Source organism: Coptis chinensis, chromosome 8, assembly GCF_015680905.1.
Source record: "Coptis chinensis isolate HL-2020 chromosome 8, ASM1568090v1, whole genome shotgun sequence".
Lineage (NCBI taxonomy): Eukaryota > Viridiplantae > Streptophyta > Magnoliopsida > Ranunculales > Ranunculaceae > Coptis > Coptis chinensis.
In genome coordinates, this window is record NC_141463.1 from 86,626,218 (window position 1) to 86,643,531 (window position 17,314).

General features: G+C 39.2%; 2 protein-coding genes across 2 annotated transcripts; one reads left to right on the forward strand and one right to left on the reverse strand.

Annotated features, from left to right (window-relative positions):
* Positions 1-2,419: 2,419 nt before the first annotated feature.
* On the reverse strand, positions 2,420-9,365 carry LOC147483864 (Leucine-rich repeat protein kinase family protein). Its single transcript, XM_086580445.1, has 20 exons — positions 9,079-9,365; positions 8,825-8,966; positions 7,936-8,062; positions 7,760-7,831; positions 7,516-7,590; positions 7,348-7,419; positions 7,098-7,259; positions 6,940-7,014; positions 6,299-6,370; positions 6,108-6,179; positions 5,936-6,004; positions 5,737-5,811; positions 5,577-5,648; positions 5,330-5,467; positions 4,754-5,223; positions 4,513-4,665; positions 4,286-4,425; positions 3,981-4,200; positions 3,667-3,902; positions 2,420-3,097 (listed from the first exon to the last, which is right to left on the reverse strand). The coding sequence occupies exons 2-20, from the start codon at positions 8,931-8,933 to the stop codon at positions 2,588-2,590; spliced, it is 2,919 nt and encodes a 972-aa protein (XP_086436571.1). The 5' UTR covers positions 8,934-8,966; positions 9,079-9,365; the 3' UTR covers positions 2,420-2,587.
* A 6,522-nt stretch (positions 9,366-15,887) lies between these two features.
* On the forward strand, positions 15,888-16,427 carry LOC147483865 (uncharacterized). The gene has a single exon (XM_086579663.1). The coding sequence runs from the start codon at positions 15,888-15,890 to the stop codon at positions 16,425-16,427; it is 540 nt and encodes a 179-aa protein (XP_086435789.1).
* Positions 16,428-17,314: the final 887 nt, after the last annotated feature.

Consider the following 17,314-nt stretch of genomic DNA (forward strand, 5'->3'; position numbering starts at 1 on the left):
CCCAAAACTGCATCTGTATTGACATCAGATACTCGTGTTATTGGCCTTACACGTCTCTCCGTTCAAGATTAGAGCTTAGAACTGAGTTCCCAATCCCTCGAAATCTTTTTAACTCTCAGCAACACAGATTTGGAATATACAGTCGTAGAATATGTGCTTGGAGTTCTCCCTAGCAGCACCACACAGACAGCAAGAGGAGTTGGAATACCATGTCTAACTGTCCAAACAAAAACCATGGTTTGCAAATGTGATTCTTGGCAATGAATCACCATGGTTTGCAATGAGAATGAGTTAAAGGTTTATTCTGAAATCATCATAAAGATACAGGTACACTAACCTAACATCTCTCCTCCAACATGTCTCCCTAACCGACCAATGTGATTCTTGGCAATGGAAAGCATCAAAGGATGGAGGTTTTTCGGTTAAAACCTTTGACAGGTTCTTGGTCGAGCAAAGTAAAGGTGCTGACTATAGGGTACACAACTTCCCAATGAAGTTGGTTTGGAAAGTGCCAATCCCACTTAAAGTAAGGTTCTTCTTTTGGTCGGCTTTGCTTGTATGGTGGACAAGTCTATAACTCATCTATTTCTACATTGCTCGATCTTATACTCTTGAGGTCTGGTTCATTATGATGGTACCTTTTGGGTTGTCTTTCCCAACACTTGCAAGAGCTGACTCTTTAGAGGATTGGCTTAGGTGTATGTGTTGGCCGAAGATGAAAGGAAATGGGTTCATAACCAAACTATGGAAACTCACTTCTTACGCAGTTTTGTGGGTGCTGTGGAAGTTTAGGAATGACAGTGTGTTTCGGCAGAAGATCACCCCTCCAGTGCGCACCTGTATAGTAGCCAAAGGATTTATCTGGCACTGGTTATGCACATCTCCAACAAGAAGGCATTACCACTTCCATGACCCGATCCTTCACTGGGACACTATTATTACTGGTTTTTAATTTTTTTCCTTCTTTCTTGTTTTCTAGTAGGTATGTTCTTACGTGTTGTGTACACCTATGTAATCCTGTCTTTGATATAGTTGAGAATCTCCCTCACTAGACTCCACTTGTGGTGGCCTTTCTGGTCTTTGCCCTACATTAATAAAATCTACTTATCAAAAAATAAATAAAATCGTAAAGAATGAGTTGTAGGTTTATTCGATAATTATGTTGTTCCATCAAAAATATTTTGTAGGTTGAACTGCACATTTTTCTGCATTTGCTTTTATGAGACTGAAAAAACGTATATTAAGTTTATTCTTTTGAACCAACTCCAAACCTTTATAATGTATAAAAACTATTACCCCTGTATATAATATAAGATTATGCTGCTGGCTGCTGCCAAAAGAACGTTGTTTACTAGTATAACTGCTAGCAGCAGAGAGTGATCGAGAGAGGGAGAGGGAGAGGGAAGATGAGTTTGGGCGAAGGGGAAGAAGAGGTATTTGCAGACAGTCAGATACCCAAAAAAAAAAAAAGGCCCAAATCGTTCGTTCCACTCACTCGATAATCTGATGTAAGAGAACAATACCTGTTCATGTGGCAAGACTAGACTTTTGAGTCCCTGTTGTTCCTTAGAAACTGTTGGCGTGGAGGGGGTAGTGCACAGCTAGTATTCAGAGAGGCTTCCCTCACCAGAAAACATGGGGTGCGTCACGACATTGAGAAACATGTTGGCTACAGAAATACTCGCCGTGCATGCAACTTAAGCAAGAAGGGCATTCTCTATTGTTGACATTTTGCAAGTGTCGTACCATCACTGAACTCTTATTCGGTTTCAAATATGTTATTGTGTGTTAGTTTAAGTCACAGTGCAAAAGGAGCAACCGGGCCTGCTAGGTTGGGATTCAGTGATGCTGGTCTTGATTTGATTAAACCTTTCCATCCATCCTCAATGCAGCTTGTTGCGAGACCAGAAGTAACAACAATGGACTTTGTTGTACGTCCTGTATCCCCGAAATTCGGGAAAAGACAGCAAAAATAGTCCATGCGGCGACTTAGGGTGTCCAAAAGCATGTACAATTTGAATGCTCAAAACAGAAAACTGATTCAAGCTATATGGTCGGCGGCCCCTGCTGTGCGTGTAGGCAATTTAGTGTAGGCAATTTAGTTTGATTGACCCTTGTAACCATACAACATTGTATAAATATGATTGTTCTTTAATGATGATATATATATTATATTCGTAAGGAAAACTTTGTTCTTTTTTCTGTTATTTTCCTGTTATTATATGTACTTCATAAATATCCCTCTGTCAATTGATTTTGAGGTACTTGTAAAATAACCCTCGTCTCCAATGTTCTGTGTGGCATTATAAGTTTCTAACTGCAACTTTGTTCCTGTAGATAATAATTTTATCATCTTGGCTAGACTGTTGAATACAGTTTCATAATAAGATGAAGGTGAATGAAGTCTGAGATCAAACAGTTACCAAAAAAGAAGCAAGAGGTCAAATTTATATCTGCTTCATATGAGACTAAAGCAAAATTTACATGTCACCACGGATGATTATGGATTATAAGCTGTACTACGATTTCCTTGAGAACACAAATCAAAGATTGTAAACAAATGTCATAACAGACTATTGAGTTTGTGCTACTTGGGCTCGATTTTGGCAGAAAGTGTGTACCCACCACTGTAGTCAAAGGAATCCGTGGTGTTCCCCTCCTTTTTTGGCAGAACATCGTTGTAAGGATGGGTATGTGTGCTTTTTAAATTTGTAAAATCTGTAGCAGATGAGGATGCAGAGGTTGAGTTTGTGTTTAGCCCATCATTGTGTAGTATCGTCTCTATCTCTTTCACCAAATCACTCATCGTTGGACGATCTGCTGCTGCCTCTTCAACACATTGCATTGCCAACTCAATAAACCTTACAAAACCCATAAGATTGGTTTCATTTCTAATAGTTGGATCCATTAGCTCCGTTAGGCCATAATGTTGTTTGTCATTCTTATCCAATCTCGTTCGTACCTCTCGAACAATGTACTTCCCTTTCTCTATCGGTTGCTTAGAAGTTACGAGTTCAAGCATTACAACACCGAAGCTGTAAACATCGCTTTTCTCTGTCAACTGTTGAGTCATGTAATACTCAGGGTCCAGATAACCCTGCAACAAAGAGGCATATGGAAGGCATTGAGTTTATAATCAGTACACAAGTCATACCCTTAGATACTAGAACCGTTGAATAAAACTCTCCTAAGCAGGATTCATTGTATCGATATATACACTAAGGACATTCAAACAATCTCTAGGTTCATGTTTGTAGACCTTAACTACGATATGGTATTTACTAAAGAGCGCAGGTGTATCAAAATAAGGAAAAGTACAGGAGATGTTATAAAACGTTTTCATAACATCAATCATCTTTAAGAAATTTTTTTCTTAAAATATTTTATCATAGATAATTGACCAGATGTCCGCAATTTGCGGTTCTGTTTAAAATGATAGAATATATAGAAGAAAAGACATCGGTCATCTTTAAGAACTTTTCCATTATTGAAGTCAAAGAAAATTATGCAATTTAACTCTGTCCTGTATAAAGTAGAACGGGCCACTAAGCCTTTGACAAGGTTGAACACTTGGTTTGAAATAGATGTATGTTTTATTACTCAGATGAAATATTCTGTGCTACATCGTATCACAAAGAGACCTTCATGAGTATAGAAAAAACTAACCAGGGTGCCTTTAACTTGGGTTGAAACATGCCCCTTTGCGGTATCTGCCACAAGCTTCGAAAGGCCAAAATCTGCAACCTTTGCAGTTAGATTTTCATCCAACAAAATATTGGTAGACTTGATGTCTCTGTGAATTATAGGGGGATTAGCAAGTTCGTGGAGATATGACAATCCTCTAGCTGAACCTAGAGTTATGCGAAGCCTCCTCTTCCAATCCAAATAAATACCCGATTTTCCTGCAGATTATACTTGTAGTGAATTTCAAATAGACTTGTAAGTGGTGGTATAAATGTTTACTACGTTTGAGAATTTACCTGACAAGCTTTCTCTTAATGTTCCATTGGGGATAAATTCATAGACCAGCATTTGTTCTCCTTGTTCAAAACAAAAACCCACTAGGCCCACAAGGTTCTTGTGATGAACTCTTGAAAGCAACTCAATTTCAGTCTTAAACTCAAGTCCACCTTGCATTGATCCTTGTTGTGCTCTTTTGATAGCCACCACTTGCCCATGAGCGAGCATCCCTCTATATACCTGCAGAAAATAGTTAAGAAATAAACTTGTGTGGCCACAAAAATTTCAATACCAAGTGGTCGAGTTCTAAGGATTAAATGGTTACCTTCCCATAACCCCCAGATCCAATTTCATTGCTCTCCAAGAAATTGTTGGTGCATTTTTTGAGTTCATCATATGAAAACCATCTGGCTCCTTTTAACTGCGGTGCGCCTCCACTATCTTTACCACTAGGAGCCCATGATGCTGTTACATATAGAGGAGAAATTCAAATATCCTTGCTATTCAATTGTTATGTATGCTTAATTGGATCAGCAAACTTATTATAATTACCAAATGGTTTACTCATTTCGATCGCTCTTTCGGCCCGCTTCTTTTGCCGGAAAGCATAAACACCCACCAATACAAGGATGACGATGAGAAAAACACAGCCAACAGCGATCCCGATAATTGTACCCAAGCCTATTGAAGTCGCGCCACGTTCAGCTGAAATAGTTGTGATCCATTTTTTGTCAATTTATCACTAGAAACAATTAAGATGTTTTTCATCATAGTCAGTGGTTGAAGTAGGTACCTTGAAAAGTATAAGTAGATCCAATGAAATAGTATGGTCCAAACTCCCGAGGAGGCTTGAAAGTTTGATTACTCAGATCAAACCCTATCTTCTGGACCTCTGTCCTATTAAAATACTTTCCACTGGGTGGAAAGAGCTGCAATTCGACCTGAAGATAGTCATCAACATTGAAGAAAGGATTCTGTACAGAAACTGAACCAGGAGTTAGGCCAAGTTTCATCCACAGGCTCATTTCCAGTTCATTAAAGACAGTGGCGTTGGACAAATCACGGAAGAAGGGTGCTCTGAAATACATTGTTCCTTCATAGGGAAATGCACAGTCACAACTCTGAGGGTTGAGCTTCTGAATAGAATTACACGTTTTGGAAGCACAACTAGCTAGGCTGGTAGAGTAAGCTTTCTTTGTTGTTTGCTGAAGTTGGCAAAACTTAGTGTTGGAGAGAATATTGCAAACTGGATTTCCTACAAGTCTGCAATGTGTCAAGCAATCAAAAAGCCAAACCTTGACCACAATGCATATGGATATACAAACACAGAAAACTATTTTCTTGAAGAAAATTGCAAGCAGTTCCTCACATTAAAATATTTGTGTATCCAGGAGCCGCTACCGTATATGAGGCAATTTCGTTACTTTCAAAATCCACAAGCTGAAGTTGCTGACCAATGGTTGTTCCCATGTCTAGAGTAGCATTGAATTTATTGTCCTTCAGCAAACTGTTGAGAAGCATTTGATATTGTCATCTCATTTGATCATTTCATCGTTTTACAAGATGAAAGCTAAATATCTGAGGAAAGCTCATACAGAATGAAAAGAAAATCTTACACTTGCTGTATCTGAGGAAAGCTAAATATCTTTTGTGGAACCGTCCCCTGAAGTTTCCCATTCTCCATCACCCTGTTCACCCAACATACAAGGTTTCAATTAAATGGACTAATTTCAACACCCAGCTATCACTCTTGGATACGTAAAAGTGGAAACTCACAGAGCTGTAAGAGATGTTATGGTTGAAAACCATCCTGGAGCATTGGATGGATCGAACGAGTTGTTGCTCAAGTCCCTGGAGTTGAAAAAAAGTCAGACTCTGTACAGTGTTTAGAAGCGGCGACAAGGAGACAGCAGGATAATAGTGAGTTTGAGACATCAAAATCGTGTATCTTATTCTAACTTCCTTGCTTTCTTACACATAATTTAGGGAGTTCATTCCTGTTAGATTCGGTATTGGACCTGAGAGCTGATTATTTGCTAGATGCCTGGAAGATAAGAGAGAAAAGTAAGATTGGGAAAACTGACATCAATCTCCACCAAAATACAGCGCAACTTCTAGAGCTTCAAGCATTAGTGTAATATACTCACAATTCATTGAGGGTAGTGAGGTTGTTAAGGTTGGAAGGAACTATTCCACTTAGAGAGTTCCTATCAATTCGACTGTTGAAGAACAGACAATAGTGTGCAAGTATTATAAACCAGCGTAAATCAGAAAAAGAAAACAAATTTACTCAATAAATATATAAATGGTATGCAGATAAGATCAGAAGGCCACTCACAGAACCTCAAGAGTCGTAACAAGTGCCAATGTGTCTGGAATCACTCCAGTTAACTGATTTCCATCCAATAGACTGCCAGCAAAAGAGAGAAATCATTCAGAACAATAAAAAACACACACACACACACACATGTATATATATATATATAGGGGTAGGTTCCGTTTACAACACTTTTTATACAACGTTTTATACAATACCCTTTGAAAATTTGATTTTTTTTTTTTGTTTGGTTTTGAAAATTTGAATTAAGCCTTGATTTCTTGTAGATATGATCTTCACACCATGGAGATCATCTCCACAAAAAATTAGCTTATTTAAAAACTCCCAACCATGACAAAAATTGCTCTCAACCTACGAATTTTTATCAACGATCTAGAAATATCGATTTTGCAACCCTTTTTGGAAAAACTTAGAAATGTTCATATGACCTGATTTTTTGTGGAGGCCATATCCATGGTGAGAGTACATCCTATCCACAAAAAATTAGCCCTTAAAACATCTTGAAGGGTCCGGTGGGGGATATTGTATAAAATGTTGTATAAAAAAGTGTTGTTACATTATAATATATATATATATATATATATATATATATATATATATATATATATATATATATATATATATATATAGCATAATCTTACACATGAATGAGCACCATCTCGGATCTGAAAAGCATGGGAGGGATGCGGCCTGATAGCTGGTTCTTATTGAAATGACTGCAAGCATAACAATGTCAAATTAACTAACTGTTTTTGTAGAAAATCAACTTTTTTAAGAATTGAAATATCAAAATACTTACAAGTGCTTTGCATTTAGAAGCTTGTCCAATCCTGGGCCACCATTACTTGAGACTGGGAGAGACCCTTTGAGCTGGTTATCCGCTAAGTCCAGCCAGTAAAGTTGAGAAAGGAGACCCAAGCTAGCAGGTATGCTCCCACTAAAACTATTCGAGTTCAAAGCCCTGAGAAAGGAATTGTCAAGTTTCTCAAATGGTTTCTGTTACCAATAGTTAGAAGAAGAAATAACTCATTTACTTGAGAACATCTTACAGAAAGGATAGATTTGCTAGATTGCCTATCTCTACAGGAATGCTACCGCTGAAGCCACACCCAGCTAAGATACTGAAAGAAGAAAGAGAAAAACATTATAAGGCTTCTTTTAAGTTGAGTGTCTCTTTGCACAAGTGGATAGTTGAGTATAGAGCTATTTTATCTTACAGAATATTTAGCTGTTTCAGATCTCCTATACGAGGAGACAGCAGTCCTGTAAGGCCTTTGTTGAAGGATAAGTCCCTGCAAGAGTACCATATTTGCAAAACCAATTCAAGAAAGAATGCTACAATTATAATGTATATGTACTAAAAAAATTACTTCGGAGAACTAAGATATTAAACTGCGACCATTCTCATGTATTCTAAATGAGCAACAAACTTAGATACAAGAGCACAATGGAAAAACTTACAAGGATGTCAACTCGGATAGTTGTCCAATGTCCCCACCTAACGTACCTTTAAGGTTCATGGTAGATAATCCGCTGCAAAAGTATCAGTATTACTAATGAGGTAGAAGATTTACTATGTGAAGGGAACCATGATGATGACGACGACGATGGTGTGGTAGAGAGGATGAGAAACTCACATTTGTGTCACTCTATTGTTACTATTACAGGTGACACCATCCCATTGTCCACCACAGGGATCCTTGGAACTTTTCCAGCTTGGTGGCAGGTTTTGCCACTGATCCTTGAAAGACTGGAGCGCAGCAGCTGCATCACCACCGAAATATCATTTACTAAACCATCTCAAAATACTAAAACAGGGCTTCTCTATAGATTTCAAATGTTTGATTTGTCTGCAACACCTAATTAAGTAAACTGCACTTAAGTCTTCGATCACTTAATTCCAGAGGTCGTTGTCTAAGAATTTTTAGAAGTTTTGGCTGGCATTAAGTATATTCAAAAAAGCAACTCTAAGCTTAAAATGTTACACTTTAAGAGATTATATTCAAGAATAAGAATCTGATTATTAACAAGACAAGCCATGCTTAGAAGCAGAAGAAAACTATACCAGGTAATCAATAAGATGATGCAAATAGCAGAAAAGTTCCTACTAATGATGGCAGGGTGTTTGATAATGAGCTTCACATTGCACAATATATAACTTGTCTCAAAGTGGTATAACTGAAACTTTTTTCAAATTTGAACTTAAGGAAGGAGCATTTGCAATATGTTCATATCCTTTTCATTTTGCATTTTTTTCAAACATCTAATAGAGAACACTCCAAATGCCTAAAACTACATGTTACTAACTGGAATTCTGCTGAATCTGTAAAATCACGCTTATGGACAAACGTCCATATGCCAATATACCAGAAAAATATATATATATAAAAAAACTTTTCTTCTCTAAAAAACTTTTCTTGAAAGAACACAAGATTTACAAGACCTTCTTACAACTCCTATCAACAACTTTACGATACCATCATAAGCAAAAATAAAGTAAATAACATAGGAGATAAATAAATTTACCATCCTGAGGATCGGTTACAGCCGATATAAGCTCAGCTCCTACAAAGCAGCAGACCACCATGAGGAGAAACCTCATCTTTAGCTTCCCAGCCATACGTTTAGATCTCATAAGCCTTTCCACAAAGTCAACTTTCACTGCACACTATGGTTCTAGTAAGTAGGTGTCTGTGTGTTAAATGTGTAGCAGAAAGACTTGAATGCTTATTTTAGCAAACATTCCCCCACCACCCCCACTACCACTACTTTGTACTTACCACCCCCACCAAAAACCAACACCAACAAGAACAAGAAACTCTCAACTTTTCTTGCCACTTTCTTCAGGTGGGTGTGTTAATAAACTTTACTGATTATGTCTTGTCTTCAAAGGCAAGCTTTCTCTAGCTCTCTGTGTAGAGTAGTATAGACTAAATCATCATAACATATCCATTCTTTCTCTCTCTTTCTCTTTCTAATGTCTAAGTATGTTCTTTGTAAACATCAACATTTATTTTGGTGATGAGATGTTTTACCGTTTCCTCCGCCTACCTAGCTATTGTTCCATAATGAAATGAATACGACATATATTTCATGTAAAGAAAACTTTTGGAAAAAAAAAAAAGTTGGTATCCTAGACTTTGAATATTTCTTTGATGAGTTGTTGCACGTACGTTTGTATTCAAGTGGTTATAAACTATTAGTTAGTCAATTTAAAATACTTTATCGTAGTGGATTTATCATTTTATCATACTCTACGATTATATTCAAGTATAACCATTGTGAGAACTGAGAAGTATGCAGCTTAGCAATGTACAGTGTGGGCTTTGTGATATAAGAATTAGAATACTATATAGATACCATGAATTATGCTGTATAATAATAGTATAATACGCGGTTCCTTCTTGCAAACACATATGACATATATACCACTTCCAAGGCAGGCCGGTTCATTAGATTTTGGGTTGACAATATATATGGTGTGTGTTTTGAAGAAGGTGACAAAGTCAGTAGTGCGTTCCGCTGATTTGGTCTCTAATTGTGAAAAATATTGAGGTCTTTCATAAAAGACACATGCGTACATATAAATATATCGCGTATTCTGGTGTCAAGTTGTTTTTGGACAATTAGAGCATCTTTAGCAGTGATATCAACCTAGCATCAAAACACCAAATTCTTGATGAATTTGGTGTTTTTTCAACTTCAGGAGAACTATATGTTGATGAAAACACCAAACCAAACACCAAATCGACCAATATTTGGTTCCAGGTTTTGGTCTTTGTCTAAAAATCACTCACGCCGATTTCTTGCAAAATCGCGGTTTTGGCAATACCGCATGGGCTTGGGCTGCTAAATGGGCTTTGATGACGGCGGTTTTGGCAAAACCGTCGAAAATGAAACTTTAATGGCGCGGTTTTGCCAAAACTCGTCGTTTTTTCTTCGAAAATTAGAACCGTGGTGCATAGAACTTGAAAAATTATGAGTTGTGCATAGAAGTTAAGAAATTAACAATTGTGCAATTGAAGAAATTAAAAATTGTAATTCAAAATCGAAAAAATTAAAGAAATTAAAAACCTATGATTATGATTATGCAGTCCAAAATCTATGATTATGATATAATCATATAATATCCAAAATAATCTAAAACCTATCATATTACATCAAATTTATTTAGCTCTCTTCTTACGCTCCTTACCACTCGATCCCTCTCCTCTCTCTATTTGGACGTTCCGAAGCTGCTCCTCTAAGTTCCTAATCTAAGACTGATGATCTTCTCTATCTGCACGGAGGTTAATTACTTCAACCTGAAGTTCCTCATATCCCTGATGTTGTTGCGTGTACACTTGCTGCATATCCTCATATCGCTTTTCGAAGTCTCGTCGCACAATCGGGATTCTTGATATGTCCGAGAATATGCCTCATCTCTTTCTTAGCTATAATGATACAGGCAATCCTCATCCCATCAAACATAAGAACCTCGGTTCTCATATCTTTTCCAAACCTCGGCTGAAAATCCAAGAAAAAAATATACAATTATTGAGTACATATTATATATATAATGAAGAAGATAAATAAAACAATTAAACTCACCATGGTATCTTGATCAATCTGCGGCTCTAACTCGAGAAACGAGCATGAGGCACCTCGGGAATGGAAATATAAGTAGGCTCCCCATCAGTCCACACACGGCAAACATTTGAGGATTATGGCGCATTACCACGAGCCGATTGATATGCATTCGAGGGTTGTGGGTTGTAAACAGCCGGGGCGGCGGATGAGGAATACGTGAGCTCACGCCTCATCCTTTCCAGCCCCACAAAAACTCGAAGTTGCTAGCCCGACCAACAGAGGCAACAACGGACCCATGGAGACACGGTTCCACCATCTATATCTTGATCGACGCCAGCCTTTCGACAACAACAAAAGAAGACGATCGGCCAAGGACCACCACCGGCATGAACTTCATGAACTTGAATTCTACCCCACGACTTTGCATCACTAACATCCGGTATGGGAGCACATGGAACTCCATAACGTCCAAATATCCGCCTCCAACATCCGCCGCCATAGTACCAAACCCCGATAGTCACGTCGCGGCAAAAAACAACTCGCGGACGGACAACACACAAGCATCTTTGTCATATACCGATCGTTAAAGGCGATGACAAACGCTAAAGTCTCCACTCAATAGATGACAATGATCTAATATCAATCGAGCGAGCCGAGCCATACGGATATTATTCCTAATCGCCATTGTTAAAGAGTCAAGTGAGGCCCCCGACCAACTAGCAAATCTAGGGCGAGTATCGCAATCATGTCTATGTTAGGATAAAGACATCAAAAGTACTCATAAAACCAAATCTCTAAAAGTCCCGCGTGAATCCCGCAACTGAGGACTTCTACTCAATGTCTTTGAGTTTTATCTAACGCCGATATCAATGTGGCATATACTGAGCTACCCAGGTCATAATCTCTCATAGTAAGCAAATCAGATACATAAACATAATATCTTAGTCGTACCGTAGAATGACCATTGGGAAACAAAATATGCCCAATAAAAAACATCAAAAAAGCCCTAACATACTGATCAGCACCCTCACTACCTGGTAGAACAGTCAAAGCTAACTCCACTCGTGTATCAGGATGCAAGAGGGGTTCCATATATGCAATCTTAATATGAGATAGCTTAATCCCAAAAGAATCATAAGCATCCGCACCCAAATGAGGAAAACTCATAAGCATACTATCCATATTCTCATAATTTGTATGAAAATGTATCGGTTGACATATACCGATACTCAACCCAGAAATCATAGTGAAGTCTAGTGGTGTGAACCCTAACTCCGCATAAGGACCACTGCGAAAATGTATGAGTTCTACTCTACCATCTTTCTACTAAAACTATGACCACTGCGCAATCAGCTTTCTCATAATCCGTATCAATCAAAATACCCAAAGGTGTATACAAAATACTATCTCTAATATGTACAAATTCATCCAAACTCCTAATAACCTTTAACCACTCTCTAACACCAAGTAAAGCCGATCTAACTCGGTAGTCAACAACATCGATATTATAAAAAAAATAAAGCGTTATAAGATAAATAATTAATTGGTTCAACTCAACTAATTAATATTCAAAATATTTAATCAAAACTAATTAATTACCCGAGTATTAGCCATCGCGACTCGACACGGTTTTGTATCACGCGTGTAGAAGACACAACTTCCATATCAAGTGCTTCTCTAGGTGCAAATTGACAATCAAAGTCGTTCATCTGATACTCCAGTACATAGGGATGTCTATCAGCCGGCGCGACATTCTCGGGTTCTTCTTCCCCACAGTCTTCTCCCCCACCGTATTCTACTTCCTCATCACCAATGTCGTCTGTGTACTGCCAATCATCACCGTCGAAATGTTCAAAAAGATCCATATCAAATTTTAAGAGTTTAGGTAGGTTTTTGTTTTTTTTTTAAACTAAAGAGAGAATTTTATAATTGTGAGAAGAGGTGAAAGTTACTGAACCGCGCGGCTTTGGAGTTGTATATATAGAAGTAGCACGTGGCTTTGAGAACACCGTGCGGTTTTGCCAAAACCGCGTGGGCTTGGGCCTGTCAGTTGGGTTTTAGTGGCGCGGTTTTGGCAAAACCGCGTAGTTGCTTGGTGTTTTTTTGATGTTGCTCTTAAAGTTGTTTGATGTTTTTTTGGTTTGGTGTTTGGTTTGGTTCAAAATTTTAGTGTTTTTTTTGTTGCTTTGCTAAAGATGCTCTTAGACATTAGAAATTTAGGATTCATGAATTAATATGTACAGTAATTGTGTTTCTTGAATGCGGCGATGTCTTATTAATTGATTAATTCCAAAAGGATAGGGATCGCTCCTCTGCTAATATCATACTGGATTTTTATCTCATTTTATCTCCTTATATATACGATATAAGAGTCGACATAAATACCTCCAAAGTTGTACTTCGTTTCATAGTCAAATCCTACTTGCTTGCAACTACTAATAGTAGATTAATTAAGCGTGAACACTAGCCACTTTCTTTTGGTAGTAATTGAGAACAATTTTCCTCACTGAGATCATGTCATAGGACTATTGGGTTTCGCTAGGAGAAGAAGCTATGTTCCTTATATAAACGTGTTACATCCATTTTTTTCGTTCCTAGAACACGCTAGAACTACCAACACGGTTGTCGCATCCAAAGAATGTAATGAAATTTTCAGAAAATTTTCTTATAATTTTCCATTGCAGTAAATATATACTTTTTTCTCAATGTAACGGTCAGTATAACTGTCAGGACGGTGACAGCTTGTGGACTTCGATTCCGGTACACAAAGCCGGCTTGCAAAGTTTTATTTCATTTTCAATAGTTGGCTTGTGATGCTTTTAAACATAGGCCCACCTCTGTCTCGTTCCAATTCACACCAACCTAACTCGTTAACTACATTAACAACAACATGATTTTGTCCAATTCCAACTTGCTTTTTTGTCTGGTGGAGCCGATTCAACGTGGGGTTGTCAACGACTCAATGTTAACCCATCTTGAGATCTGAGGACATGAATCTCAATATCATCTAACATCTAGAAAGCATAGCCGCTAGATCTTTTTTTTTTTTGATAATCCATAGCTGCTAGATCTGCACAAACATACGGTTAAATGGCGAGTTAGCTTTTTAGAACCTATAATGTGAGTGACGTTTAATACGGGGCACAACGTAGGTTTATGTCAATGGTCAAAGTCAATGGGAGCTGGTAATTGATTTTGGACAAGTACAGAATAAGAATTATTGGATCATTCCAAGAATTATTGGATCATTTCAAACCACAGGTATAAACCGTTTTTTTATTTTTTATTTTTTGGTATAAACCGTATAACCTTAAACATAGGAATTTTTAAGTATGTAAAACTAGTTTTAGAGGCCATATTCCTAACATAGGAGATTATAGGTGGTAAATGGGCCAGAGGCAATTTAAGAAAGAGGAGACATGCTGCAGTAGATTAGATTCGCGGAACCATAACTGCTAAAAAACCGCCGCGACATGTGGGGGGACAGGGGACGCTGGATTAAAAAGAGTGAACGGACGACAAGAGGCGGTTAGAGAAGTGAAAGAATAAGAGAGATAAAAGAGTGAGAGAATGAAAGAAGGAGGGAAAAAGAAAAGGAAGAAAGAGAGAGAGAAAATAGTTATCAGTAAGTTTATAGGTTGTAATTTGTGATAACACATTTGGCGCCGTCTGTGGGGAGGATTTGCGAAAATGGCTACCATAGCAAAAAGAGCAGTATGAAGACCTAGGAAAGAAGTGGTTCGAGAGGCGGAAGAAGAAGCAGCGAGCTTAGAGATAGAAGGAGTAGGGGAAGAAGAGACATCGAAGGTGGTGGCGGATGCCACCAGACTCCTTCAAGAGGAGATAGTCAGGTTACGTAATGAGAATGATGGGCTGAGAAAAGAAAGGGGAGTCCACCCAGGCGTAAACAGAGCGGAGGAGGATCCGCAAGGCGAAAATGGAGGGAGAATGAAGAATTTCCACCAAAGTGGAACAAACAAATGGGCATCATCTTTGGAGGTTATGTGCGCGATGATTGAGAAAGATAGAGAAGCGAATCGGGGAGCAGAGAAGTGAACTAGAGTGCAGCGCAGAAAGAGGTTGCGAGTCTCAATAAGAATCCATTGGCAAATTCGATTTGGAATTCTGAAGTGCCTAAGAGGTTCAGCTAACCACGGTTTGAAAAGTATGATGGGAAAGGAGACCCGACAGATCATCTGCATCACTTCCAGCAATAGATGTCGTTATGGCAGGAAGGCAAGTATGATGGACTCAGATGCATGATGTTCCCAGCAAGTCTTAAGGGAGGAGCCTCAGACTGGTATTACAGGTTAGCATCGAGGAGCATCAGCAGATTTGAAGAGTTAGAGCGCGCCTTTGTTGACCACTTCATACACCAGAAGCGGAGGGTGGTCGATATCGCAGCTCTGTTCAATATCAAGCAGCGGTCCGCGGAATCATTGAGGGAGTTTTTGTGTAGATTCAAAGAAGAGACACTGAGAATGGAAAATTTGGATGAACATACAACGGTCGAGCCTTCCAACATGGTTTGAGGCAAGGAACTAGAGTCCATGAGTCAGTTTCCAAGATTGAAATCACCACTTTGCACGCTCTGTACCCAAAGGTAAAAAAATACATATGATATGAGGACATAATGCAGAGAAACGCAAAGGAACAGAAGAGATCGGGGAAGGCAATACAGGCTGTAGACAAAGATGACCGGAGGGATAAGAGTAGTAGAGAGGAAAGAGAAAAGATTTCATACAGATGGCAGAGCCGGGGACCAAAGAGAACTGGTGATCGTGGTAGGAAGGACATTCGGGAAAGAAAACCGTACCGCGAGATAGAGCAAACTCTGCTTAACAGGCCTCTAGAGGAGATCTTGCCGCTAATTAAGGGGCTGCAGTACTATGACGGTCCGCGGAACACGCCAGGAGAGATAGAAGGGAAACCATTTTGCGCATATCATCAGATCCAGAATCACGCAACAAATGAATGATATGCATTGAAGTGGTTGGTGGAGAGGATGATTGAAAAAGGAATGCTCAGAGAATTTGTCACTGAGGTGCGTCAAGCTGAGAGGTTGTCGGCACCTGCAAGAATCTTAGGTACTATCAACGTTATTTTTAGCGGGGAAACACGTGGGAGAAATGTACACTGCGAAAAGATTAGAAAGACAGCAAGTCTGCGGCAGGTCAATGAAGTGGTAAGCATACCGCGGTTAGTCAGTGGAACCGCGAAGGACGATGAAACCATAATGTTCATCCCAAAGGACCTGGAGTCAGTAATTTCACCGCATGAAGATGCATTGGGAAACTATCTGGTAAAGAGGGTGTTGATAGATTGCGGAAGTTCAGTGGATTTGCTATTCAAAGGAGCCATGGAGGAAATGAACATCGATAGAGACCAGATGAAAGCACCACAAACGAATTTGTTTGGGTTCAACGACAGTATGACCGAGCCCATGGGGGAACTAGTTTTACCGGTGGATCACTGGTCCGACGATCAGATTCACCGTGTTCATGGTGGTGGACACAAACTCCCAGTACAATGCAATCCTAGGGAGGCGATGGATTCATGAGATGAGGGCAATTCCATCGACATATTATCAGGTAATCCGGTTCCCCACAAATAGAGGGATGTATGAGATAAAAGGGGATCAAGTGGCCGCGCAGAATATCCACCAGGTGACAGTAAAGAATATGATCCGAGGAATAAAGGGGGAGGGCACGGCTCAGGAGCCTGGAGCGGCATAGCAATTACAGGAAGCTGCTTTAATGGCAATATACAAGCCTCCACCTGGACCAAAAACTTTAGATGAGATTGAGATAGTGAGGGGGTAGAAGACGAGGAGTAATTTACTTCGGTGGGGTCTGAGTTGCCAGACATATGGAAGGGTAAGCTAGTATAGTTTTTGACAGAGAATAAGGATATATTTGCATGGGTGATTGGGGATATTACAGGGTTAGATCCGGAGTTTGCTTGTCATCGCTTGCATACGAATGAAAATGTTAAGCCAGTAAAACAGAAAATGAGAAGCGTGAGGCCGAAGTACGCTGAAGATATTCGCGAAGAGGTTACCAGATTGAAAGGGGCCGGGATAATTAGAGATGTTGAGTTCACGGAATGGTTGTCAAATGTGGTCGCGGTACCGAAAAAGAATGGCAAGGTTAGGATGTGTGTTGACTTTACGGATGTCAACAGAGAATGTCCTAAAGATTGTTACCCAATGCCTTAGGTAGATGAGCTGGTAGACAAAACGGCAGGGTTCAAGATATTCTCTTTTATGGACGCGTCCATGGGATACAATCAGGTCACGATGTATGGGTCAGATCAAGAGAAGACCACTTTCGTGGTGGAAGGTGGTACCTACTGCTATACGAGGATGCCATTTGGGTTAAAGAATGCTGGGGCCACATTTCAGCGGTTAGGGGAAAAAAATGTTTGAGGGTAAGATTCGGAAGGGGA

What these genes read in the sequence shown, in the direction of transcription:
- LOC147483864 (XM_086580445.1), bottom strand. Translation starts at nt 8,933, where the DNA reads ATGAGATCTAAACGTATGGCTGGGAAGCTAAAGATGAGGTTTCTCCTC. An exon ending in TGTAACCGATCCTCAGGATG is followed by an intron (nt 8,063 to 8,824) that starts GTAAATTTATTT and finishes GTGGTGATGCAG; the next exon opens with CTGCTGCGCTCCAGTCTTTC. An exon ending in CCCAAGTTAAAGGCACCCTG is followed by an intron (nt 3,098 to 3,666) that starts GTTAGTTTTTTC and finishes TCTTTGTTGCAG; the next exon opens with GGTTATCTGGACCCTGAGTA.
- LOC147483865 (XM_086579663.1), top strand. Translation starts at nt 15,888, where the DNA reads ATGCTCAGAGAATTTGTCACTGAGGTGCGTCAAGCTGAGAGGTTGTCG.